This window comes from Nomascus leucogenys, chromosome 5 (assembly GCF_006542625.1).
Source record: "Nomascus leucogenys isolate Asia chromosome 5, Asia_NLE_v1, whole genome shotgun sequence".
NCBI classification, from domain to species: Eukaryota; Metazoa; Chordata; class Mammalia; order Primates; family Hylobatidae; genus Nomascus; species Nomascus leucogenys.
The window spans coordinates 55,392,203-55,419,687 of record NC_044385.1 but is presented as its reverse complement, the minus strand read 5'-3'; the positions used below and the strand labels follow the sequence as shown (position 1 = coordinate 55,419,687).

The 27,485-nt window shown below is 52.0% G+C and overlaps 1 protein-coding gene across 3 annotated transcripts in view; it reads left to right on the top strand.

Moving 5' to 3' along the window:
- TMCC2 (transmembrane and coiled-coil domain family 2) overlaps window positions 1-9,989 on the top strand; it is a 45,293-nt gene extending 35,304 nt beyond the window's left edge. For all 3 annotated transcript variants that reach the window (XM_030813126.1, XM_030813127.1, XM_030813128.1), the window contains 3 exons: window positions 5,603-6,537; window positions 7,765-7,900; window positions 8,457-9,989. In XM_030813126.1, coding sequence (XP_030668986.1) covers window positions 5,603-6,537; window positions 7,765-7,900; window positions 8,457-8,768 — 1,383 coding nt within the window. In that variant the 3' untranslated portion in view covers window positions 8,769-9,989. The remainder of the gene's footprint in view (window positions 1-5,602; window positions 6,538-7,764; window positions 7,901-8,456) is intronic.
- The last annotated feature ends 17,496 nt before the right edge of the window (window positions 9,990-27,485 follow it).

Genomic DNA, 27,485 nt, shown 5'->3' with positions numbered 1-27,485 from the left:
ATATTTGGCCATTTCTAAAGATTTGCACGCCCTCAGATATGGAGAAGGCAGGACAGGGCTGGCGAGAACTCCTTTCTTTTTCCTTGCTCTCTCGGGGTGTAAAAACCCACAGTCTGGCCGAGTGCAGCATAGCTCAGGCCTGTAATCCCAGCACTTTAGGAGGCCAAGACAAGAGGATCGCTTAAGCCCAGGAGTTTGAGACCAGCCTGGACAACATGGCAAAACCCTGTCTCTACAAAAAAATAACACAAATTAGCCGGGTGTGGTGGCATGTACCTGTAGTCCCTGCTACTGGGGAGGCTGAGGTGGGAGGATCACTTGAGCCTGGGGAAGTCAAGGCTGCAGTGAACCATGATTACCTTACTGCATTCCAGCACTCCAGCCTGGGCAACAGAGTGATTCTAACTCAACAAAAAAATAAAAAAAGCCTGCAGTCATAGCTGTATGAAATTCCAATTTCATTGCTGTGGAGTGAGGCTGGGCTGTGGTTGACAACCACTGATTAGACTCTTGTTTCCTGAAAAGGTGGCAGAGGGCCAGCTCTCCCAGCCAAAGGTATCTTAAGCTGTGGATCTGTCAGAGCTACCCAGCCCTCCAAGGTGAGGTTAGGCCCTGAGTTTTGGAGCCAGACAGGATTTATATTCTAGGTTCTTTACTTACTAGTTGTGTAGTCCTGGGCAAGTTACATCTGTAGGCCTTGGTTTTCTCTCCTATAAAATGGAAATAATAGTGCTACCCATCTTGTGAGGTTAATACTGGGATTAAATTAATTAATAGGTATAAACACTTAGAGACAAGTCTGACATATGTCAAGAAATGTTAGTGTCTGAAAGAGATTGGTTCCAAGACCTCCTGCAGATACCAAAGCTCCAGATTGCTTAAGTCTCATACAGTAAATAGTGTAGTATTTGCATAGAACCTGCACACATCCTCCCTTTAAATCATCTCTAGATTACATACAATACCTAGTACAATGTAAATACTATGAAAATAGAAAATAGTGTTACACTGTTTTTTTGTTTTTTTGTTTTTGTTTTTGAGACGGAGTCTCTGTCACCCAGGCTGGAGTGCAGTGGTGCAATCTTGGCTCACTGCAACTTCCGCCTCCCAGGTTCAAGTGATTCTTCTGCCTCAGCCTCCTGAGTAGCTGGAACAACCGGAACATGCCACCACACCCAGCCAATTTTTTTTTTTTTTTTTTTTTTGAGACAGAGTCTTTCTCTGTTGCCCAGGCTGGAGTGCAGTGGTGCGATCTCAGTTCACTGCAAGCTCCGCCTCCCAGGTTCACACCATTCTCCTGCCTCAGCCTCCTGAGTAGCTGGGACTACAGGTGCCTGCCACCACATCCCACACCCAGCCAATTTTTGTATTGTTAGTAGAGACAGGGTTTCAGCATGTTGGCCAGGCTGGTCTCGAACTCCTAACCTCAGGTGATCTGCCCAGTATTAACCTCACAAGATGGGTAGCACTATTATTTCCATTTATAGCACTTGGCCTCCCAAAGTGCTGGGATTACAGGTGTGAGCTACTGCGCCTGGCCCCTGTATTTTAACATTTGTATTATTATTATTTTAATCCATGGTTGGTTGAATCCATGGATGTGGAATTCTCAGATACAGAAGGCCAACTATAATTGCTATCCTTATCCTTTGTCCAAAACATTTAGAATTTGAGAAAAAGAGAAGAGCCCAGAGGCCATAGGGAAAATATGCCACCTTTCTGGAAGCCACTGGAGCTGAGTCCTCCACAGGGGAGAGAATAAAATGGGGATATGTTCTGTGACTGGAGACTGACCCGCTCAATCCAGGCATTGCAGACCTTCATGTCACCAAGGAGGTGTCCAGGCCTCCATGGAGGGATGGAAGGAGCTGGTGTCCTGCTGCAGGACTGTTAGGCTCAAGTCTGGGTCCTAGGGTAGAGAAGAAGGGTAGGCGAGGGGGCCAGGGCTTCAGCCCAGGCCTCTGCTGTTTTTCCCAGGAGTGTTTCTTCTCCTCTCATTAATGGGGATTTCACAGCCAGCTTCAACTCTGGTTTTCCATTTTTTTTTTTTTTTTTTTTTTTTTGAGACGGAGTCTCGCTCTGTCACCCAGGCTGGAGTGCAGTGGCGTGATCTCGGCTCACTGCAAGCTCTGCCTCCCGGGTTCACGCCATTCTCCTGCCTCAGCCTCTCCGCGTAGCTGGGACTACAGGCGCCCGCCACCACGCCAGGCTAATTTTTTGTATTTTTAGTAGAAACGGGGTTTCACCGTGGTCTCGATCTCCTGACCTCGTGATCCGCCCACCTCGGCCTCCCAAAGTGCTGGGATTACAAGCGTGAGCCACCACACCCGGCTGGTTTTCCATTTGTAAGCCAGAAAGATGCCAAATCAAGGGAGGAGAGAGCCAAGCTGCCAGGAAGGAGCCACGGCAGGTGGAGACTTTGCTTTTCACAGCATTTCACATCCATTTCTTATTAGCTCCTCCCACTCTCCCCCTAAGAAGGTGGGACAGACTCTGTCCCTGTTACAAAGATGAGCAAATGGCAGTGATGAGTGATGCAGCCAGATTCAGAACCCATTTTCTTTTCTTTTTTTTTTTTTTTTTTGAGACGGAGTCTTGCTTTGTCACCCAGGCTGGAGTGCAGTGGCGCGATCTCGGCTCACTGCAACCTCTGCCTCCCAGTTCAAGCAATTCTCCTGCCTCAGCCTCCTGAGTAGCTGGGACTACAGGCGTCCGCCACCACACCAAGCTAATTTTTGTATTTTTAGTAGAGACGGGGGTTTCACCATGTTGGTCAGGCTGGTCTCGAACCCCTGACCTCATGATCCACCCGCCTCAGCCTCCCAAAGTGCTGGGATTACAGGTGTGAGCCACTGCACCTGGCCCCAGAACCCATTTTCTAGATATTCTTTCTCCCAAGAAGACAGTGAAAGAGAGCTGGGCGTCTGTGGAAAGGGCAGCAGCTTTATAAGAGAGACAGGTTCTGGGCTGGGCGCAGTGGCTCAAGCCTGTAATCCCAGCACTTTGGGAGGCCAAGGCGGGCGGATCATGAGGTCAGGAGATCGCGACCATCCTGGCTAACATGGTGAAACCCCGTCTCTACTAAAAATACAAAACATTAGCTGGGCGTGGTGGTGGGCGCCTGTAGTCCCAGCTACGCAGGAGGCTGAGGCAGGAGAATCACTTGAACCCAGGAGGCAGAGGTTGCAGTGGGCTGAGATGGCGCCACTGCATTCCAGCCTGGGTGACAGAGTGAGACCCCGACTCCAAAAAAAAAACAAACAAACAAAAAAAAACCCTTAATTTTGTGTAGTTCTAGCAATATGGAGTAAATTTGTTGGTATAATCTCTGAAATAAATTTAGGCCAGCTTGATTACAGGCGTTTTTTCTCCCAGGGAAAAAAGGGATTATGCTGCCTAGATTCAGACTCAGCGTTTAATGAGCACCTTCTGTATGCTTCGCACTATGCCAAGTGCTTGCCAGACATCATCTTGTATAGCTCTCACAAAAGACCTGAGAGTAGCTGTGATTACCCCCTTATTGTCGGTGAGGACACTGAAGGTCAGGAAAATGGATAGATGGGCTTTTTGCTGTCACTGCAGGGAACAAGGCAGAAAGAAGCAGCCTAACTGCAGGGTAGGGTTTTAAGTCAGGCTACTGGGACAGTTAGACCTTGGAGCAGATCACTTAAAGGAGACTGTGGGTATGAAAGTTCAGAAATTCTGAGAAGCAGAGTCCTGAAGGTATGAGCACCTGCTGGGAGGGCAAGAGGGGATGAGGGGAGACCCAAAGCAAACATAAGAGGGAAGTCCTGACTTCAGGAGAGATTAGGGATGGGGTTCTGGTTGTCCACAGCATCCCCAGGGGGAAGTGGAACCTGGAAAAGCCCCAGTGGAAGCCCACAGAGGAGCCACTCCCCTGGCTCCTGAGTTTGGCAGGGCTATTGTTTTCAATCGTCTTTTCCAATAACTGCACCTTGGCAGAATCAAGCCAAGTGACTTATGCCTGTAATTGGCAGGGACCGTTTCCAGTTCCAGTGCATGTGACTGGGCCACTTTCTTTGTGTTTAACCCCTTCCCCCACATATATCTGACCACACCCCTGCCCCCTCCCATACATACTAAGGGCGAATGATCTGACCCATCCTTGCTTGGGGTGTGCTGTGTGTAAAAATACATGGGGTTGAGCCATTTCCTGCTGCTTCTGTTGTTGCATGGTGATAAGACACTGGGGACTCAGCTGTGGACAGAAAGATCCTCCAACAGGCTGAGAGGAACCAGGCGCCAGGGGAGCGGGGCTCAGGCCTCCCCACTTTCAGCCCACCTTACATTTCCCATCTTTCCTATCTCCTGCGACCTTTTCCTTCTTTCTCTCCCTCCCCCCATCCTTTCTTAGTTTCTCTTCTCCTTTCCTTGTCTCTCCGACTTTGGTGCCACCCTGATGCACTCGGGAAGCCTGCCCGCCTGGTGGAGAGTGAAGGGGGCTGTCATTTCCTTCCTACGCATTCACCCTCTGCAAAGCTGGGTGGCTGGTAGCCTCAGGCCCCCAAACTGGACCCTGCTTCCCTTGGCCTTTCAGTTACTTCTGGGGCTTTAGTCCTTGGGGACCTGGCCAGCAGGGTGGGGGTGGGGCATGCTCCTCTCCCAATTCTCGGAGACTAGGAAGGACTGGGGGCTCCCACCATTATGAAGCGGAAAAGGTTTCCAATGACTCTGGAGAGCCGTAAGGTAATGGAGGGCCTGGGAGAGGTGTCAGCAGAGGCAGGGTGGCCTGCCGAGCTGCATTAGTGAAGATGGGGTGGCGAGGGCAGGCAGGCAGGGCACCAAGTGTAGGCATTGGTCAGCTCTGAGGAAGAGGCCTGCTCAAGGCAGGAGCCTTATGAAGTGGTGGAGTCCAGAGAGAAAATTTGTCCCATTCCGCAGAAATCCAACCCCATGACTCCAGTGACGCCTCAGACCTGCCTGGTCCATGTGCTGGAGCTTTAAGAGTTCTGGGCTGGGGCCAGGAGCAGTGGCTTACACCTGTAATCCCAGCACTTTGGGAGGCCAAGGCAGGCAGATCACTTGAGGTCAGGAGTTCGAGACCAGCCTGGCTAACACGGTGAAACCCTGTCTCTACTAAAAATACAAAAATTAGCCAGGCATGGTGGTGGGTGCCTGTAATACCGGCTTCTCGGGAGGCAGAGGCAGGAGAATCCCTTGAACCAAGGAGGTGGAGGGTGCAGTGAGCTGAGATCACGCTACTGCAGTCCAGCCTGGGCAACAGAGCGAGAGTCCGTCTCAAATAAATAGATGAATAAACAAATAAATAAAAGAGTTCTGGGCTGGAGGTTCTGTCCCTTCCTGGCCATGTGTCCCTGAACAACTTGTTTGACCTTCCTGGGCCAAAAGAGGAGCAGCTCTGCCTAGACTGCATTTTGGGGATGCTGTGGGGACGGGGTAGAGAGCAGATGTGAGAGCCCTGTGTAAGTGGCTGTCAGGGAGTAATGTTCTTGTGGTGGTTGTCTTCTTTTGGACTCCTGCATCCATTTTCTAGATAGAAAAACCAAGTCCAGAGGCATCCAGGGGCACTCCTATGGTCTCAGGATTTACCCATGCTTCCTCTGCCTGCCTCTTTCCCCAGGTCGACAAGGGAGACCTGGTGGCCCTGAGCCTTCCCGCCAGCCATGGTGACACTGACGGCCCCATCAGCCTGGACGTGCCCGATGGGGCACCGGACCCCCAGCGGACCAAGGCCGCCATTGACCACTTGCACCAGAAGATCCTGAAGATCACCGAGCAGATCAAGATCGAGCAGGAGGCTCGCGACGACAACGTGGCGGAGTACCTGAAACTGGCCAACAACGCGGACAAGCAGCAGGTGTCACGCATCAAGCAAGTGTTCGAGAAGAAGAACCAGAAGTCGGCCCAGACCATCGCCCAGCTGCACAAGAAGCTGGAGCACTACCGCCGGCGCCTGAAGGAGATTGAGCAGAACGGGCCCTCGCGGCAGCCCAAGGACGTGCTGCGGGACATGCAGCAGGGGCTGAAGGACGTGGGCGCCAACGTGCGCGCAGGCATCAGTGGCTTTGGGGGCGGCGTGGTGGAGGGTGTCAAGGGCAGCCTCTCCGGCCTCTCGCAGGCCACCCACACCGCCGTGGTGTCCAAGCCCCGGGAGTTTGCCAGCCTCATCCGCAACAAGTTTGGCAGTGCTGACAACATCGCCCACCTGAAGGACCCCCTGGAAGATGGGCCCCCTGAGGAGGCAGCCCGGGCACTGAGCGGCAGTGCCACACTTGTCTCCAGCCCCAAGTATGGCAGCGATGACGAGTGCTCCAGCGCCAGCGCCAGCTCAGCCGGGGCAGGCAGCAACTCCGGGGCTGGGCCTGGTGGGGCGCTGGGGAGCCCTAAGTCCAATGCACTGTATGGTGCTCCTGGAAACCTGGATGCTCTGCTGGAAGAGCTACGGGAGATCAAGGAGGGACAGTCTCACCTGGAGGACTCCATGGAAGACCTGAAGACTCAGCTGCAGAGGGACTACACCTACATGACCCAGTGCCTGCAGGAGGAGCGCTACAGGTAGGTGCCTGCCCACCCCCTCCTGCAGCAGCCCAGCCGGACCTGGAATGAGGCAAGGAGCACTGGGTTTCAGACCCAGGGTGTGGAGGCAGTCAGAGGAGCATCTGCAGCATCCTGGCCCCTGGAAGGGGCCAGCACGAGGCCCTAAGGAGCCTTCTTTCTTTTTTTCTTATTTTTTTGGAGGCGGAGTCTCTCTGTCGCCCAGGCTGGAGTGCAGTGGCATGATCTCAGCTCACTATAACCTCTGCCTCCTGGGTTCAAGCGATTCTCCTGCCTCAGCCTCCTGAGTAGCTGGGATTACAGGCACGCACCACCACACCCGGCTCATTTTTTGTATTTTTAGTAGCGACAGCGTTTCACCATGTTGGCCAGGCTGGTCTCGATCTCCTGACCTCAAGTCAGGGATGACATTAATCCCTTCTTCATAGGGTCATAAAGATACAATGAGTCCAGACTATAAGGTTGAAGCATGTGAATGAATGTGTAGCTTCCAAAATGTGAACCTCCGGTTGGAGCTCCTGGGGCCAGCCTGGAACGGAGCTGAGATCTCTCGGCCTCTCCTTCTGTGTCTCCCTCCGGTCCTGTGCTGCCCTTTGCTGCCCTTTGCTCTGTGTCTCTGCAGTGCTTGCCGCTCGCTCCCTGGGCTTGTGGGGGGATCTTTTCCTTAGCTAGCACTTTCTCTTTTTCTTCTCCATATATATGAAGAAGGCTTGGAAAATTGAAGGGGAGCCTCACCTAAAAACTAACCACTCCTCACATAATAGTCATCTTACGCTATTTTGTGCCTTCAGAGCCGGGATTGTGTCCTCTACACCCATGTGTCCCTGGTACCCAGCGAGCATCTGAGCCTAGGGCTTAAGAGCCCAGGTTGAAGTCAGCCAATCCTTAACTCCTCCCTTCATGAGCTGTGTGATCCTAGGCAGGCTCCTCAGCCTCCATGCCTCAGTCTTCTCCTCTGTAAAATGGACGTGACACTGGCACTTATCTCATGGGATTGTGGGGAGGATTCTATGAGGTCCTGTAGGTAAAATGCTTAGCACAGTGCCTACACCTAAGAAGTGCTGTGTAAATAGTAGCTTCTATTGTTGTTGCTGTTAAAATTAGAGCAGAGCTGGACACGTGGGGTGGGCTGAGTCATTGTTTATTGAGAGAATGAATGAATCAACTGTGGGAGAGAAGGGAGGCTTGGGGAGCCAGGACTGGTGTCACTCTCTCTCCCTCTGCCAGGTATGAGCGGCTGGAGGAGCAGCTCAACGACCTGACTGAGCTTCACCAGAACGAGATGACGAACCTGAAGCAGGAGCTGGCCAGCATGGAGGAGAAGGTGGCCTACCAATCCTATGAGAGGGCGCGGGACATCCAGGTATGGCCAGGGCGACCTTGGGAGGCCCCAGATGTGCTGGTAGAGCTGGCAGCAGCCAGAGGGTTAGGGTTTTTGTCGCGTGGGGCATGATAGACACAGGCTGGCCTGTTGGCCAGGGCAGATAGGCACGTGGATGAAGAGGGCAGCATAGCGGGGGCAGAGTGGAGATGAGCAAGACAGGCCTGAGGCTGAGAGCGTGCACTGTGCAGAGGCAAGCTCCCAGGGCAAGGGCCACCATGCCCCCCACCTCTTTGATGGCAGCTTTGCAAATGAGTAATTGGAGTTTCCAGGCTCCAGCCTGCCTCAAGAGGGAGCCAGCTGGGATTGGGCCAGCTCCTTTCCTTCCCTAGTAATCAAGACTCATTTCCTAGCATCTTCCCCAAAGAGTCATCCTTAAAGGGCTCTGACCCCAGTTACAGCTGGTCAACCTCCACTCCTCCTGGCCTTTGGAGAGGAGACTTCGTTATAGGCACCTTCTCAGTGGGGTAGGTAGGTTTTCAGCCTAGGGGTCCTGCCTATCCTGAGCGCCCACGTGCCAGCCCCTCTGCCCCTGCAGGAGGCCGTGGAGTCCTGCCTGACCCGGGTCACCAAGCTGGAGCTGCAGCAGCAACAGCAGCAGGTGGTGCAGCTGGAGGGCGTGGAGAACGCCAACGCACGGGCGCTGCTGGGCAAGTTCATCAACGTGATCCTGGCGCTCATGGCCGTGCTGCTGGTGTTTGTGTCCACCATCGCCAACTTCATCACGCCCCTCATGAAGACACGCCTGCGCATCACCAGCACCGCCCTCCTGGTCCTCCTCCTGTTCCTCCTCTGGAAGCATTGGGACTCCCTCACCTACCTCCTGGAGCACGTGTTGCTGCCCAGCTGAGTGGCCAGCCATGCCGACCCCGTGCTCTCCGGCCCCCACCTGGCCGCACTTCTCCAGGAGGGACCCTTGGACTTCTTCATGTGTCCAGTTTGGCCTCCTGCCCAAACTGTCCATTCCAGCAGCTCCTGCCCCCTTCTCTGTACTTGCTTCTGTCTGACACCTTCTCCCTGTTGGCCCGAAGGGAGCTTAGAATGCAGCCCTGGCTGGAGATAGTGCAGGCACCTGTGGCCAAGTGGAGCAGAGGTGGACATGGGGTTGGATTGTTTTGATTATTTATAGTTACACAAGGACTTCTCCCAGCTGACCCTCAGGATGCCCCAGGTCAGGAAGGCCATTAAGAATAGGAGGAGAGGGCTCTGCCTCAACTTTCCTAGGAAAGAGCCCACCTCGGAGATAGCTACGGTTTCCTCTGGTGGAGATGGTGAGGATGAAGGCTGGAGAGTGAGGGAGGAGGCTCTGCTGGCCCCAGAGAACACAGGGATGGGAGGGTCCCTAGCCTTCAAGCACCTCCAGGGCCAGAGAACAGGCTCAGAGCAGCTAGTGTGGAGTTCAGCACCCCCACCCCACCCCTCCTCCCTATAGAGCTGATTTGAAACCTCCTTCTGGGGCTGGGCTCTGCAGGTCAGGTGGATGCGGCTTGTGTTTTCCCTGCTGTTCTTTCAGCCTGTACTGGATCTGTTATTTTCAGGGCAACAGGCCCCAGGGTCCCCCTGAGCCTCACCCTAAGCCCTTAGGCCTCTGGGAGTGCTGTTGGGTTCTATTTATTTATTTATTTGTTCCTTTGTTCCCTACCCATGCCCCCAGTGTCTTCTCTGCTGAGCACCGGGAGAGGTCCTGCCCTGTCCTCTCTCTGAAGCCAGGGCCCTTCCATTCCATTTAGCCTCTGGATCATCCTGGCTGGGAGAAGTGGGACCGAGCCACCCAGCCCCACTCTCCCCAAGCAGCCCTACAGCCGGGATGGGAGGCACGTGGCCTCTCTTTTGTCTGTCTATTTATTTTGTAAGTGTGTATTCGTGTGGAGGAGGTTGTTGCTTTATTTTTTTAAGGCTCTGGAGTGTTGTGTATGGTTTCTTTTCACATCCCAGCCTCCCATGGGCACTTCCAAGAAGAGAGGGGATTTCTTGGAAAAGGAGAGAGGAATCCCCTACAGCAGGGAAAGCAGTGCCTGCCAGCTGTTGTGCACCTTCCTGAGAAATAAATATCCTCTAAATTTTCAAACCATCCTGTCTGGTGTTGGTTGATTAGGTTGTGTCTGTGGGAACCACCACGTCTCTCCCCACACCCAAGCATTCTGGGTAACACAGGCTAGGCCTCTCCTGTTGACCTGAGGCCCTCTTCCTCCAGGATCCAACAAGGAACAAGGCATGGCCTAAGTGGTATGATAGGAGGGATGATATCCACCCCGTGCAGGCCTCTTGGAGTCCAGGCGAGGGCAATTAGGAGAGAGATTTCCACAGTTCGGAGCAGGTGAGCCGCCAGTGGCGTGAATGGCAGCAGCTATGCCCAAGTGAGGCCACGAGAGGGCAGCAGAGTCCTTACTCTAACGCTTTCTCCCAGTGCGGACCCAAAGAACGCAGCTGCTGGAGTTAGCTTGGTTTTCTCAAAGCCGTCAGCCAGAGCACAGAGCACAGAGCACCTGCTCTCCAGGCGCTGGAGCGTGGGCTTGAGTGTAGTGACCAGGCCCTCTGTGGCTGCAGCACCCACTCCCGGCAGTTCACACAGATGGGCACCCCAGAAGGCACTGCACTCCCAGCAGTAACCCTGTGGGGGTTTAGGAGAGGCCACCTGAATCTCCCTGCTGGGATGAAAACATGCTGACTTCCAGCACCTGGAACAGGAGGGATGGTGGGAAATGCACCCACCCCAGAGACCTGGGTCCTGGCCCATAGTGAGTAGATGGCAGCCAACTCACATCTCTCTGCACTTCAGTCTCCACATCAGCGGTAGAGGATGTGCAGCAGCTCACTTCAAAGGGCTTGGACATTCTGCAGTTCTGTGGGTCTGACAAATCAAAAGTTGCCCCTGTACTTGTGGCCTCAGGCTTGAGGAGACACCAAGAGTCAGGGACAGTGCTGTCACCAGATTGGAGAGAAGGCTGTGCTGGTGCCATAGGGGGTGGCATTGGTGGCTCATCCTCACCCTCTGTACAATGTAAGAGTTTCACTAGGTGACCTTGCTGGGGCCTTCCAACAGTGTCATTCCTGGACCCTGCACTCACCTCCCTTGGGGGCCGCAGGTGGCCTAGAGCCCACATTCCTGGGCCCCAGGTGGGGGGTGGCTGCCCCAGGCTGCAGACATTTCCCACATTCCTCCCCAAGGTCAGGTGCCTTCCCTGAATTAAATGTCACTGCCAACCACAGCCCACACTGAAAGGCAGGAGGAAAAAGGGAGGGAGGGTGGCGGGCATGCTCAGCTGATCCTGAGACTGACAGCGAACAGAGGAGGTGGGGGAAGACCAGCCCCAGCTACACAGGGTCATCTGCAAAAAGGACAGAACACCAGCCTGTGTTTGCCTTATCATGACAACGTGTCTAATAAAGCCCTGCCTGTCCGGGACTCTGATGGTCACTGATGCTTCCTTGTTTGTGTTTGAGCCTTCTCGCCCTTTAGAAAAAAGGGGGTGTGGCCCGGCATGATGGCTCACGCCTGTAATCCCAGCACTTTGGGGGGCTGAGGTGGGTGGATCACCTGAGGTCAGGAGTTCAAGACCAGCCTGACCAACATGGTGAAACCCCATCTCTACTAAAAATACAAAATTAGCTGGGCATGGTGGCACATGCCTATAATCCCAGCTACTTGGGATGCTGAGGCAGGAGAATCACTTGAACCTGGGAGGCGGAGGTTGCAGTGAGCCAAGATTGTGCCATTGCACTCCAGCCTGGGCGACAAGAGTGAAACTCCGTCTCAAATAAAAAAAAAGAAAAAGAAAAAAGGGAGTGCATTGCCCCCACTTCAACCTGGCCTCCTCTGCTGGGGACCACTCTTCTTCAGAATGCAGGACCAACAGGCAGGCCCTTCCCAGAGCATCTGTCCTGCAGGTCCCAGCCCCTCACGTGAGGGTCCAGAGGTCTCAGCCAGGCTGGTATGCTCCCCTCAGCCTGAGTCCACTACAGAGGGAGTAGCTAAGAATTCATGTTGGAGTTGGCATGTTACTGCTCCAGCAGCACTAAGCAGGCAGGTGGCATGTTTACCGTGCCCGTGCAGAGCTGGCACTCCCTGCCAACCTCATCAAAACTGTAGGGCTACAACAGGTGCAGCCCTGGCAAACAGCAAAGCAGGCAGACAGCACAGGCCAGCAGGAGGTGACTTAACCCCTGCCAGCCCAGGTTACTCTGGAGTGGTTCTGAGCTACGGAGGGAGGGAAGGGAGGAGGAAAGACTTGGGGCCACAGGGTGGGAGAGGAGGGGAGCTGCAGCCCGGGCACCTGGAGGGATCTTCGTGGCAGGCTCAATTTCCCCTTCAAAGCCAGGGCCCTTAAGTCAAGTCTGGATCCCAATATCAAGGAGCCAGTAGACCTAGGCTCAAGCCCCAGTGCTGCTACTCACCTTGGACAGGGTTCGAGCTGCTCTCAGCCCAATCTCCTCATCTTCCAGGAGGAATGGAGATGACATGGCACTGGCTCACAGGCTTGAGTGCAGGAGACTTGACATTCTGCAGGTCAAGACTTAAGCACAAGGCCTAGCATATAATGGATTAACCCGAGATTTATTACTGCTCCTCATTCCTGACCCTGTGAGATATTAAGGTGCAGAAGAACTGTTCAGGGAAGTCTAAGGCCGACCCCACAGGAACATACAAGGCCAAGGATGGCTAAGTGAGCCTCAGCCTCTGACCCTGGAAAGCCTAATAGAGGTCCTTAGGGTTCCTCTTCCCTGGGAACCCAGAGCCTGCTTATTCCCAGCAGCCTCTCCCCTCAGTCTGGTAGACAAAGCTGGTCCAGTCCCAAGAGGCCAAGCCCCAGCTTCAGAGAGGACCAGATTTGGCCTATTTGACCCAAGATGGCTGCCACCACCCCAACTCCACAAGTGTATCAGTCTGTGGGTCCCTCCTGCCTCCAGCCCATGGTCCTGGGTGTGGGGTCTAGGAAGGAGAGCAGGAATCAAGAGGCCTGCTTTTGAGTTGAGACTGTGGAGGTTGTGGGCCTCAGTTTCCCCAGCTGAAACATGGGGATAATCATATCCGTGCTGCCCAACTGTTAGGACACCAGTGAGGCTCGTAGGTGTCAGGTATGAGTGCCTGCCCCATGACACCCCAGGATCTCACTCTAGGGGAATGACCTGTTAGAATGCTGCCAGCCATCTGGGGCCCCCAGGGAGGGCTCTGATCTGCCCAGGGACAGGGTTGGGCAGGGCTTGGGAAAGCAGCCAGCAGTGACCCATGGGCCTGACAGCTTGCAGCCAAACTCCAGATGCAGATGGAAGGAGGAAGCTTGGTCTCCACTAGGCCTCGGGGAGGCATGTGGGGAAGGAGGGGAGGCTGAGACTTGTCCCAGCACATTCAGGCCTGCTGGCAGGTCCTGAGTCACCCAGATAGCCAGAAGAGCAGTCGGGGTGGTGACAGCAGCGATGCCTGCCAGACACAGGGCCTCCCAGGAGAGCACTCCCGCCTTGGTCCCCCCATACCCCAAGGCCCAACTGTCCGGATGAAGCATCCTGGGCCCAGCGGTGCCACCTCAGCCATGCGCCTTCCTCCAGGCACCCATCCACTAAGCTGGCTCTGATTCCAAAAGCATCAGAGGTGATTCTGAGAGGTCTGGGTGCCCAGTCTCGACGCCCTGCCAACCTCAGCCGAAGGTTCTCTTGTTGCCCTTACTTTGTTTTTTTGCTTTAAGTGAAACAAATTATTTCAGTTTAATTTTCTCAGCATGTATCTGGCATTAAGTAGTTGTTATAACTTTTTTTCCATAGGTTATTGGGGAACAGGTGGTGTTTGGTTACATGAGTAAGTTCTTTAGTGGGGATTTGTGAGATTCTGATGCACCCATCACCCAAGCAGTGTACACTGTACCCTATTTGTAGTCTTTTATCCCTCTCTTGTTGCCTTACTTTGATTGTTCTTTTTGTTTGTTTGTTTGTTTGTTTTTTTGAGACAAAGTCTTGCTCTGTCGCCCAGGCTGGAGGGCAGTGGCACGATCTTGGCTCACTGCAACCTCCACCTCCTGGGTTCAAGCTATTCTCCTGCCTCAGCCTCCTGAGCAGCTGGGACTACAGGTGTGTGCCACCATGCCCAGCTAATTTGTTTTTTGTTTGTTTGTTTTGTTTTTTTTGAGATGGAGTTTTGCTCTTGTTGCCAAGGCTGGAGTGAAATGGAATGATCTCGGCTCACCACAACCTCCGCCTCCCAGGTTCAAGTGATTCTCCTGCCACAGCCTCCCAAGTAGCTGGGATTACAGGCATGCGCCACCATGCCTGGCTAATTTTGTATTTTTAGTAGAAATGAGGTTTCTCCATGTTGGTCAGGTTGGTCTCGAGCTCCCAACCTCAGGTGATCTGCCCACCTCAGCCTCCCAAAGTGCTGGGATTACAGGCATGAGCCACTGCACCCGGCCACTTTGGTTGTTCTTGCTGTGATCTCAGCTCCCTGAAGATAAGTCTCAAGTAAACACTTTAGAAAGATCTGAGTGTCTCTCCAGCTGGTCTGGGGCTCTGTTCTTTGCTCTCCTATAGGAAGACTGAGTCCTCTCTGTACCACCCTAGGTAAGAGACCATCCACTCCTACCTGGCATTGTCTCCAGCTGTTACTTAACTGGGGTCCCTCTGTCCTTTTTCTAGTTGGGGTCAGCCCCAGTCACCCATACTGAGGGTGGAGATGGAGAAGAGAGGATTTCCCATGAAATTGGTCATTAAATGAACTCATGCAAGAGACAAGTCACCAACACAGACCTGATGTCTCTCTGACCGGCATCCTCCTCTTTAGCTTCTCAGCCAAGTGTGGCCTGGCCAGGCCAAGGGTGGGAAGACCTGAGAGATGGGATTCCGACCGCTGAGGAGGAAGAGGCCAAGGAGGGGTTCCCTTCCTTCTTCTTCATTTGCTCCTCTGTTGGTCTTGAAGCTCTTATCATGGTTTGGCAGCCATGGAGTCCAGGTTTGTGACCCCCAAACCACCCAGCTTTAGGTTCAATTAAATTCAAGAAACATGGTTTTGAGCTCCAGCTCTGTGACAGGCACTGGAGACACAGAGAAGCAAGACATGGTCTCTGCTGTCATGGAGCTCACGAGCTAGTGGGGACAGACACACACAAACACACACACGCACACGCGCGCACACACACACACACACACACACACACACACCGTCAATACAGGGGCAGGCAGAGATCAGTGCTGCCATAGGGCCTGGCGGGGACAGGAAGGTTTACAAGATGTAGAGCTTCCTTCTGATGGGGGCTAGGGGAGGTTTCTCCAAGCACTGGAGGAAGCATAAGAAGCAAAAAGGGACCGTGTTCTATAGCACGATGGCTTTGGTCATGTCCTGGGGTTGGAGTGGGAGACAGGGTATCCATGGCGTGAGTAGCTATGCAGTTATTTCAGGCATCAGCACTGCCTGGCCCACAACCCAGAGGGCAAGATACCTGAGAAAGGGGCTTCTAAGTCTGTGGCAGTGAGGAGAATGAGGATGGCTTTCGGAGCGGGAAGGAAACTCCACCCCAGAACTCTGGGGCTTGGGGGCTTCAAAGGGGTTGTCTATGCTTGAAAGCCAAAGGATGCTGGGCACGGTGGCTCGCGCCTGTAATCCCAGTGCTTTGGAAGGCCAAGGCAGGTGGATCATGAGGTCAGGAGTTCAAGACCAGCCTGGCCAACATAGTGAAACCCTGTCTCTACTAAAAATACAAAAATTAGCCGGGTGTGGTGGCGCGTGCCTGTAGTCCCAGCCACTCAGGAGGCTGAGGCAGGAGAATTGCTTGAACCCAGGAGGCAGAGGTTACAGTCAGCCAAGATTGCACCACTGCACTTTAGCCTGGGCAACAGAGCGAGACTCTGTCAAAAAAAAAAACAAACAAAAAAACAAAAAAAACAAGGAGAAAAAAAAGCCAAAGTGAAGGGAAACACACAACCACAGCAAAACAATAAAATGCAGGTGCCCCTGGGGTGGGGGACAACCCATTGAAAGCCAAAGGGAAGCCAGAGGGAAGCTTTGAGAAAGAAGGGAAAGAAAAAGCATTCCCTTGAGGAAGAGCTGGAGCCATCTGGCATTCTGGAGATTTGGGGATTGATGCTCAGATATATTGTGTGACACTGAGCAGGTAACATCACCTCTCTGGTCCTTGTGTCTCCATATCTGCACAAATAAAGAACTTAGGATGGAGAGACTGACATGGCTAATGAGTGACCAGGCCCTGGGGGCTGTGGAAATACCTAAGATGGTGTCTGTGTGCAAAGCCAACTCAAGGGCAGGCTCCCAATGTGGTAGAGGGGAGGCTTATGGAGTCAGGGTGGTGGGGAGTAAAGACAGGTCTGGGTGGGGCGCACTGGCTCACACCTGTAATCCCAGCACTTTGGGAGGCCGAGGTGGGTGGATCACCTGAGGTCAGGAGTTCAAGACCAGCCTGGCCAACATGGCGAAACCCCGTCTCTACAAAAAATACAGAAATTAGCTAGGTGTGGTGGCGTATGCCTTTAATCTCAGCTACTCCGGAGGCTGAGGCAGGAGAATCGCTTGAACCCAGGAGGCGGAGGTTGCAGTGAGCAAAGAAAAGACAGATCTGGGACCTGTGTTCTGACCACCGGAGGGGTCCTCAGTGCTGGATGGTCAGGCCAGTGAGGAGCTCCAAGTGAGGACAGGAGCAAGATTTGGGCTCCACTGGGCTTCCCTGGCCTCTCTGTCACCCTCCCCCAGGGGTGAGGCTAAAGATGAAAGCGATACCAGGGCTAGCCTCTCTGCTTGTCAGCTGTAAGATTAAAAAGGAGGTGGCTTCCACGCACAGCAACTGTCATCGACTCTGGTATGATTCGAGGGTGTGGGAAGGCCCCACCCTGGCCCAAAGTCATGGCAATATGAACCCTTTTTCTGTTCAGGCCCTTACAGCTCACAAATGCTTCTTGTGTGCTGGACTGAATCATTGTATCCTCACAGCAACCTGGAGAATGGCCAGAGAGGTGTCACTGGACTCCATTTTACAGATGAGCAAGCTGAGGTTCGGACGGATGAAGGGAACTCACTCATGGACACACAGCTAGTAAACAGCAGACCCAGGATGAACCCAGGTTGGACGACAATGCTCCTGCCTGTAACTGAAGCGTGACAAGCCACATTCAGGTTACGCATTACTTCTTCATGTAACATGCAGGTGTGGCTGGTTGCGACGGCTCACGCCTGTAGTCCCACCACAGGAGGCTGAGGCAGGAAGATCACTTGAGGTCAGGAGTTTGAGGCCAGCCCGGACTACATAGTGAGACCCTGTTTCTACCAAAAACTTAAAAAGTTAGCCGGGCATGGTGGCTCACGCCTGTAGTCCCAACTACTCGGGAGTCTGAGGTGGGAGGCTTGCTTGAGTGTGGGAAGGGAAACACACAACCACAACAAAACAATAAAATGCAGGTGCCCCTGGGGTGGGGGACAACCCATTGAAAGCCAAAGGGAAGCCAGAGGGAAGCTTTGAGAAAGAAGGGAAAGAAAAAGCATTCCCTTGAGGAAGAGCTGCAGGCACCACACTCCAATCTGGGTGACAGAGCAAGACCATGTCTCAAAAAAAAAAAAAAAAAAAAAGAAAACAAGAAAACCAAAGAAATGGGCCAGGCGTGGTGGCTCACACCTGTAATCCTAGCACCTTGGGAAGCCAAGGTGAGTGGATTGCTTCAGCCCAGGAGTTTGAGACCAGCCTGGGCAACATGGCGAAACCCTGTCTCTACAAAAAATACAAAAGATTAGCAGAGGAGGGTGGCACGTGGTTGTAGTCCCACGTACTTGGGAGGCAGAGGTGCTGGATCACTTGAGCCTGGGAGGCAGAAGTTGCAGTGAGCCGAGATTGTGCCACTACACTCCAGCCTGGGTGACAGAGGGAGATTCTGTCTCAAAACAAACAAACAAACCAACAACAAAAATGTAGGTGCCCCTCTATTCACAATAGCAAAGACTTGGAACCAACCCACATGTCCATCAATGATAGACTGGATTAAGAAAATGTGGCACATATATACCATGGAATACTATGCAGCCATAAAAAAGGATGAGTTCATGTCCTTTGTAGGGACATGGATGAAGCTGGAAACCATCATTCTCAGCAAACTATCACAAGGACAAAAAAAACCAAACACCTCACTCATAGGTGGAAACACATGTACCCTAGAACTTAAAGTATAATAATAAAAAAAAGTAGGTGCCCCTGGTGTGGGGGACAACCCACTGAACACTCTCCTGCTTTTCAGGAGAAAGAGAAGGTTGGAGTTAGGGAAGTTGAGGGAAAAAATCACTTTTAAAGAGGCAGAAAGCAAGACAAAATGTCTCCAAATTCTGTTGATTTTGTATTTTTTCTCAAGTCTGGGTCCTTGAGCCATGGAGCTTAACTCTAACCCCAAAGGCGAAAAGCCATGGAGAGGTTGCAAAGGAACTGTTCACGCTTCTGTTCTTCAAACCTGTGGAAACATTGGCTTGGGCCGGGCATGGTGGCTCATGCCTGTAATCCCAGCACTTTAAGAGGCCAAGGTGGGTGGATCACTGTAGGTCAGGAGTTCAAGACCAGCATGGCTAACTGGTAAAACCCCATCTCTACTAAAAATACAAAAATTAGCCAGGCGTGGCGGTACTGGCCTGTAATCCCAGCTACGTGGGGGGCTGCAGCAGGAGAATCACTTGAATCCGGGAGGTGGAGGTTGCAGTGAGCTGAGGTCGCGCCACCGCACCCCAGCCTGGGCGACAGAGTGAGACTCCATCTCAAAAAAAAAAAGGAAAGAAAAGAAAGAATCTGGGCCAGGCGTAATGGCTCACACCTGTAATCCCAACACTTTGGGAGGCCAAGGCGGGTGGGTCACCTGAGATCAGGGGTTCCAGACCAGCCTGGCCAACATGGTGAAACCTCGTCTCTACTAAAAATACAAAATTTAACCAGGTGTGGTGGCACGCACCTGAAGTCCCAGCTACTCAGAAGGCTGAGGCAGAAGAATCACTTGAAGCCGAGAGGCGGAGGCTGCAGTGAGCCAAGATTGGGACACTGCACTCCAGCTTGGGCAACACAGCGAGACTGTCTCAAAAAATAAAAAAAGAAACATTTGCTTTGTGTAGGAGCTAGGGTATCCAGAGGTGAGCTCGACAGACTCTTTCTCTGTGAACATCTTGAAATCTATCGGGAAAGACAGAGATAAAAATAGGTCAGTGACAACAGAGCTTGGTAAGTGCCAAAATAAAGTCAGGATCTGAGGAAGAGTACAGAGCAACAAACTGCCAGAGACGAGCTGGATCAGCAGGCAGAGCTCTGCCGGCTCCATGACACACCCATCATCACACACTTCACCCATCCCAGTGCCTCGTTAGCCTTCCAACCAGAAATTGCTATTTTTTTTTTTTTTTTTTGAGAGACGGTCTCACTGCCGTGCAGTGGCACGATCTCAGCTTACTGCAGGCTTGAGCTCCTGGGCTCAAGCCATCCTCCCACCTCAGCCTCCCGTGTAGCTGGTGGGACCACACCCACCACTGCATCTGGCTCATTGTTTTTTTATTGTAGAGATGAAGTCTCACTACGTTGTAGAGATGAAGTTCACTATGTTGCCCAGGCTGGTCTTGAACTCCTGGGCTCAAGCAATCTTCCCACCTCGGCCTCCCAAAGCAGAAAGTCCTTTCTGTTACCTCATTTAAGTGTCCCTTGTCCAGCAGTGCTCAGTACACCTGACCATGGCCAAGGACCTCACGCTATGATCTCAGCAACTAGAAGACAAAGGGCCATTAGGCCGGATGCGGTGGCTCACGCCTGTAATCCCAGCACTGTGGGAAGCCAAGGTGGGTGGATCATGAGGTCAGGAGATCGAGACCATCCTGGCCAACATAGTGAAACCCCGTTGCTACTAAAAATACAAAAATTAGCCAGACGTGATGGCGTGCACCTGTAATCCTAGCTACTCAGGAGGCTAAGGCAAGAGAATCGCTTGAATCTGGGAGGCGGAGGTTGCAGTGAGTCGAGATCATGCCACTGCACTCCAGCCTGGTCGACAAAGCAGGACTCTGTCTCAAAAAAGAAGAAAGAAAGAAAAGAGAGAGAGAAAGAAAGAAAGAAAGAAAGAAGAGAAAGAAAGAAAGAAAGAAAGAAAGAAAGAAAGAAGAAAGAAAGAAAGAAAGAAAGAAAGAGAAAGAGAGAAGGGAGGGAGGGAGGCAGGGAGGGAAAGAAAGAAAAAAAAGAAGGAAAGAAGGAAAGAAGGAAGGAAGGAAAGAAAGAAGAAGAAAGGCAACTGTGGAAAAGGATGATTAGGGACGCTAAGGAAGGTAAGAGGTATTTTATCCTTTTGTGCACATTTGCCTCAGCCTCAACTCCTCATCTCTGGTGACAAAAACCTTTCTTTCCCCCCGGGGACAGGGAGAAAAGGGAAGAGGTCAGAGTGTGTCTTTTGCATCAGCTGTTTTTCAAGTGAGAATAATCCTTATGCTGAAGCGGCATATTTTGGTGTGCATATTCTGTCCCTCTTCAGAGATACATGAGACAATATATGCAAAGCATTTTGCATTGTGAGATGCTTATTACTGTCACTTCACAGATGGGAAATGAGATCTAGGCACCTCTCAGGGTCCCGCCGGCAGAAGGTTGAGGAATGCGGGCTCTAAGCTACGTCTGTCGACTCCAAAGCCACACAGCTGCCCACACAAGGTAGCTCTTTTCCTCACCTCGCCCCCTGAGCTCTGTAACACCTTTGTTCCACCCAAACGAGAATGAAGCAGCAACAGAGGCAGTAGCAGGGGAACTGTAAGGTGGCCCCAAACTCAGACTGTCCCCAAGATGGAGGCCTCCTAGGGCCTCGGAGCACAGCAGTCCCCCACCAAGGGGACTTCCCTCTCCCACCTGCCCACTGCAGACTTGGCACCCCTGCTCCATGTGTCTGACCTCTGTGAACCTCAGTTTCCCCAAACGTACAATAGCCCTGACAGTCTGTCATTCTGTACTTCCGTGACGTCAGCCTTAGGAGTTATCAGGGACCCAAACTTGGGCTTGACACGGGGCAGGATGGAGGCCCTGCCACTCGGACCAGACCAGGTTGTGGTGAGGGGCAAGGGTGGTGCCTCTAGGCACCAACCCAGACTAACCTCACTCTCTGCAGGCTCCCCTGGGGCCCTGAGGGAGGGTGGGGTGCTGGACAGGCCTGCTAGATGGGAGCAGGTTTGGAAGGAGGTTTGGGAAGGGTGCGGTGGGGAGGGTGTGCCGCTCAGGTTCAGTGTGATCACTAGAGAGGGGCACGCCTGCCTGCATCGTCTGCCATGCCAGACAGGGCAGGACAGCTTCTCCCCCAGCCTGGGCCTTTAGGATCCACTGTGTGACCATCCTGAGCCCCTTAGCAAGGTGTGAGCGGGGTTGGACACCCTCCCCTCAACATCCATTCAATGCCAGCCACCAGCCCTACCTTGCTGCATGATGGGCAATCAGGGTAAGGGAGCCAAACCCCAGTTGCTCTCAGAGCTGTGAGGACAAGGGTGGAAAACCTGCCCTCACAGGTCCAGCTGGCCAGAGGGCTTGTCTCTTTCAGTCGCCCTCCCCCAGAGGGAGCAGGAGCAGACAATGGCCACCATGACTCACCAGTGAGCCATCTTCTCCTCCCCACCCCTCCAGCCTGGCCCACGACAGCTTAGCTTGTCCTCCAAGGGAGCTGCAGCCCAGCCTCCCAGGGCTGCCAGCTTCCTCTCTCTTCACCCAACCTAGTTCCCCCCCTGCTTGTGCAACACCACATCAGAGGGTTGTGAAGTGGAGAGGGAGGAGTTTGACTGCTGCAGACCCAGGCAGACAGAGCAGACTCCTTTTTGAAGGAGACAGAGGCTGCAGGGGCCCAAGTCCAGCCCGTACTCCCCTGCCCTGACCTACAAGGCATCACTCAGTCTCCCCAAACCCTAGGGAAGTGGTCATTGTCATTTATTTCTTCCTTTCTTAGATAGAGCTTGGATCCTGTCTGCAATTTATTCTTTCCTGCTAAACCAAGTATGTGAGGCAGAGGGAAATCCTATTCCACTCCAGGAGGGACAGGGCTCCCTGTTGGAAAGTATTTCCTTTTGCTAAGTTTCTATCTGCCTCCCAGTAGACTCCACTAGGCAGTATTTCAAGAAGTTAATGCCCACTTCCAATCCCCATCTAACCTATATTCTTTGCCGCAAGCTAAATACCCTTAGTTCTTTCAGTCATTTCTCCTAAGACATGGATTTAAGACCTTTTGACAGCTTGGCCTGTGTCCTCTGGAAACATTTCCATTTACCCAAGTTCTTCTTAAAACATGATGTCTTTGTCCAGGTGCAGTGGCTCATGCCTGTAATCTCAAAGTGGAGGCTGAGGGAGAAGCATCACTTGGGTCCAGGAGTTTGAGATCAGCCTGGGCAAGATGACAAGACCCCATCTCTACTTAAAAAAAAAAAAAATACTGATTCTCACCAAAAAAAAAAAAATATATTAGCCAGGCATGAAGACATGGGCCACCTAGTCAGGAGGCTGAGGTGGGAAGATCGCTTGAGCCTGGGAGATCAAGGCTGCAGTGAGCTGTGATCACGCCACTGTACTCTAGCCTACGCGACAGAGTGAGAATCCAACTCTAAAAAAACGAAACCAACCAACCAAAAAAAAAAAAAAAACCCCACAAAAAGCATGTTGTTTTGAACAGAGCACAGTGCTCCAGCTAAGGTCAGGCCAGCACAGAGGGTGCTAATGAAATTCACCTCGCAGGCTCTGGCACTGTGGTTCTCATGAGCTCTGTTAGCTTGCCGGCCTGCACTTGGTATTTTCAGACCCACATAGGCATGTCCTCGTTGAGCAGGTCACGTCGGTTCATGAATACTGCCACCAAGGATTTGAGGCCCCTCTGCCTGCCCTCGTGGAGGGAGCCCCAGGGCTCAGATGGTGGCTCTTAACAGGTTTTCATCAGACCCTTGAAGGGTCTCTTCCAAGAAAAATGCATCTACTCAAAAATTCTCTATATGACACCAGGACTCCCTGCAGGCCATCTTCAGATCCCAGGTTAGGAATCTCCATCTGGAAGCTGATACTGAAAAATAAATTCTGAGGCATCCTTCCTATTCAAATTGTGGGGCTCAGGGCAAATTAAAAGTAATAGAGTAATAACCTCTCACATGAGTGCTGTGCTCGACAACTCACAAGGCACGTTCACATACATTGCTGGGATAGAGCTTAGGGTCTGGATTATAATTGAATAAAGGAGGTCAAGGCCCAGAGAGGTCCAGTGACTTGCTCAAGGTCACACAGCCAATCTGGGCAAAGTCACTCCAGACTCTTTTACCTTCATGGGGCCTCACAGAAGCCCAACACAATTTGTCCACCAGTGGGGAAGATACAATGGAGAACAGGGTGCATTTGGCCCCTGGGGAAACTGGTCTTGGCTGTGTTCAGCCGGCTCCTGCCGCTGCTCCACAGAGGCACACCCAGCTTGGCCTCTGTGGTGAGCTGTGGTTTGAGAGTCTCCCTCCTAACGAAGGCAGAGAGAAGGCCAGGTTGCCAGGCTGTGTCTTGTGAGAACGAGGGAACCAGAGGAGGGGCAATGGCAGAAACCAGACCTGAAGCCTGAACCCCAGGAACCTAGGGGACAAAGACTCCCCAGCCACCACTTGTCCCAAGACTGCAGACACCTCACTGGCCAGGAGCATACACCCAGGAGTATAAAATGTGGCCGGGGGGGGCATAGGAGTCATTGACATACAGGCCCCAGACTTGACCATGGGAGACCAGTTTTTAAGTTTCCAAGGAATTCTTACTCCCTAAACATGTACTTGACCCAGAAAACTCTTCAGCCTGCAAGGCCCAACTCCCTCCACGAAGAATCTGTCCAGCGTCTGATGACTAAGGGGTCGGCTCCCTCCTCACGGCCCTGGATTCAGATCCGGCTGAGGCACCGCCTGGTCATTATCTGACTCCTCTAAAGACTGTGCCTCTAGTAGGCTGGAGCCCCGGACTCAACTCAGTATTTCACCCCTGCCCCTGGCAATAGGGGGTCAATGGACATTTGTTCAATAAGCGCTAGACACCAGAAAGGGTGAACTGTCTCTTGGCTTCAGTTGTTCTGTGACTTCAGGCTAAATCCAAAATCTCTGCGGTCAAGGAAGGCCATTGCCCCCCCTCCCCACCCTGTTCCCTCTTAGGTGGAAGGCAATTGTGGCCCTTAGAAGCCCTCTGAAGAAGCATCTAACAGCTTTTCTCAGGCCGAAATGGGAAAGGGTGAAGGTTTAGGAAAGAAAACTGTCATTCTTATGTCTTTCCCCAAACCAGATTATTTCCCTTCGCTCCAAACAGTTGGCAAAGATGTCTGGGCAGAGAAAGGGTCCTGACTTGATGCACTGCTCTGCAGGCAGCTGGGTGACTCCAGCCTCTGTTGGTTTGCAGCCTGGGCCAGGCCTGGGGAGTTGCTGAGGGGTGGGCTCAGGCTCACGGTAGGTAGGCTGCTGCTTGGGCTTTCAACTATTACCTCTGATCACAATGAATTCATGAATTTATATTAGTTTTATGCATATCTCTTCCACTAGACTTCCAAGCTCTGGAGCGCAGGAACCACACTGCATTTAATTCCGGAGCCTCAGGGCCTGGCACAATGCCAAGCACACAGTAAGTGCTCAGTAAGTGCTAGAGACAAAAACCCACTGCAGCCTCCCTGCCAGCCTGATTTCTGGAGCATCCCTGTCTCTCTTAATGGAAAGAGCTTCTTAGAGCTTCCCATGCTGACCAGAGGAGGGACTGCCATGGTCATGGGCCCCTCTTCCCTCTTGCAGTTCTCTTAGCTGGAAGGCAGGGCCCTTCTCCTCTGAGCTGCTTCTGAGGCCACTTATTTGTTTACTTCCAAACCCAAAAATGCTTCTTAGGTTTTCCTGCCACCTGATTTGAAGCTCTGACCACCCTAGCACTACTTCTGCTCTGTCCCATCCAGACCTCAAGCGAGATTCATTCCCCCAGCCTCAGACAAAGCACACCCCTATCACAACCATAACTATTTTTAGCGGAGCAGGAGGGAGGGGCTGCCGAATGACCTCACTGCCTATAGAGACTTCAGTCCCCTGCCTCCACCCACCCTTCACTCATCCGGTGTCACTTCCCCCTTTTAATAACAACAACACTGACACCAAGTTTCACTTCCACCACTTCCTGTGAGTTTTGTTCATCCTCAGCTGCTGAGGTTTCTAGAGGGTGGGTGAGTCTCTGGCCCAGCTGCGGGAAGTTCCCTCTGACTATAAACTCTACCCCTTAGCATTTAGAGGCTTGCCCTTCAGGTCCTCAGACACATTCACCTTTCCTTTTTGTTGTTGTTGTTGTTGTTGTTTTTGAGATAGAGTCTCGCTCTGTCGCCCAGGCTGGAGTGCAGTGGCACGATCTCGGCTCACTGCAACCTCTGCCTCCCAGCTTCAAGTGATTCTCCTGTCTCAGCTTCCTGAGTAGCTGGGATTACAGGCGTGTGCCGCCATACCTGGCTAATTTTTGTATTTTTAGTAGAGGCAGGGTTTCTCCATATTGGCTAGGCTGGTCTTGAACTCCTGACCTCAACCTCCCAAAGTGCTGGGATTATAGGCGTGAGCCACCGCACCTTTTTCAGACAGAGTTTTGCTCTTGTTGCCCACGCTGGAGTGCAATGGTGTGATCTCGGCTCACCGCAACCTCTGCCCTCTGGGTTCAAGCGATTCTCCTGCATCAGCCTCCCAAGTAGATGGGATTACAGGCATGCATCACCACGCCCAGCTAATTTTGTATTTTTAGTAGAGACGGGGTTTCTCCATGTTGGTCAGGCTGGTCTTGAACTCCTGACCTCAGGTGATCCACCTGCCTTGGCCTCCCAAAGTGTTGGGATTACAGGCATGAGCCACCACACCTGGCCCACATTCTCCTTTTTAAAAGCTGTCCAGAATAGGGGATTCTCCACCCTTCCCTGGGTCAGAATCCCAATATCTGATCCAAGTTCATCCTGTTGTCTAACCCAAATCTCTCCTGCTATTAGGGTTGCCATATTTTGCAAGTAAAAATACAGAACACAGAACACCCATTTAAATTTGAATTTCAGATAAACAATGAATAGAAGGCCAGGCGCAGTGGCTCACGCCTGTAATCCCAGCACTTTGGGAGGCTGAGGTGGGCAGATCATGAGGTCAGGAGTTCGAGACCAGCCTGATCAACATGGTGAAACCCCATCTCTACTGAAAATACAAAAATTAGCCAGGTGTGGTGATGTGCGCCTGTAATCCAGCTACTCAGTAGGCTGAAGCAGGAGAATCGCTTGAACCCAGGAGACGGATGTTGCAGTGAGCCAAGACTGTACCACTGTACTCCAGCCTGGGCAAAAGAGCAAGACTCCGTCTCACAAAAAAACCAAACCAAAACAAACAAACAAACAAACAAAAAATGAATAACTTTTTAGTTAAGCATGTCCTATGTAATATTATACTAAAAAAATTCATTGTTTATCGGAAATTCAAATGTAACTGGACATCCTTTATTTTATCTGGCAACCCCCTGCCTGCTGTATTCCTTCTGTTTTTGTTTGGAGACAGTCTTACTCTGTCACCCATGCTAGAGAGCAGCGGTGCAATCTCTACTCACTGCAGCCTCAACCTCCTAGGCTCAAGGGATCCTCCCACCTCAGCCTCCCAGATAGCTGGGATTACAGGCATATACCACCATGCTCAGCTAATTTTTGCATTTTTAGTAGAGATGGGGTTTCGCCACATAGCCCAGGGTGGTCTTGAACTCCTGGCCTCAAGTGATCCACCCGCCTCATCCTCCCAAAGTGCTGGGATTACAGGCATGAGTCGCCGCACCCAACCTTGTATTCCTTCGCATGAAATCAGCAGTTCTTAACCATTTTGATCTCAGGATCTCTTTATACTGTTAGAAATTACTGAGGACACCCAAAGAACCTTTGTTGATGTGGGTGAATGATAGCTACTGATATTTACCATATTGGAAAGGAAAACAGACATTTTAAAAGTAGTAATTAAGGCTGGGCGCGGTGGTTCAAACCTATAATCCCAGCACTTTGGGAGGCCGAGGCGGGCGGATCACTTGAGGTCGGGAGTTCGAGACCAGCCTGGCCAACATGGAGAAACCCCCATCTCTACTAAAAATACAAAAATTACCCAGGCATGGTGGCAGGCGCCTGTAATCCCAGCTACTTGGGAGGCTGAGGCAGGAGAATCGCTTGAATCCGGGAGGTGGAGGTTGCTGTGAGCCAAGATCACACCATGGCACTCCAGCCTGGGCAACAAGAGCGAAACTCCATCTCAAAAAAAAAAAAAAAATACAAAAATTAGCCGGGCATGGTGGCACATGCCTGTAATCCCTACTCAGGAGGCTGAGGCAGGAGAATCACTTGAACCTGGGAGGTGGAGGTTGCAGTGAGCCGAGATCACCACGACACTGCACTCCAGCCTGGGTGACAGAGTAAGTCTCCATCTCAAAAAAAAAAAAAAGTAGTAATTAAGATAACAGTAATATCTCATTATGTACATATGTACAAAAAATAATTTTCCAAAACAAAAAAATTATTGAGAAGAGTGGCATTGTTCTACATTATTTTACAAATATTTTTTGATTTTTCAATTTTAAATTATGGTAAA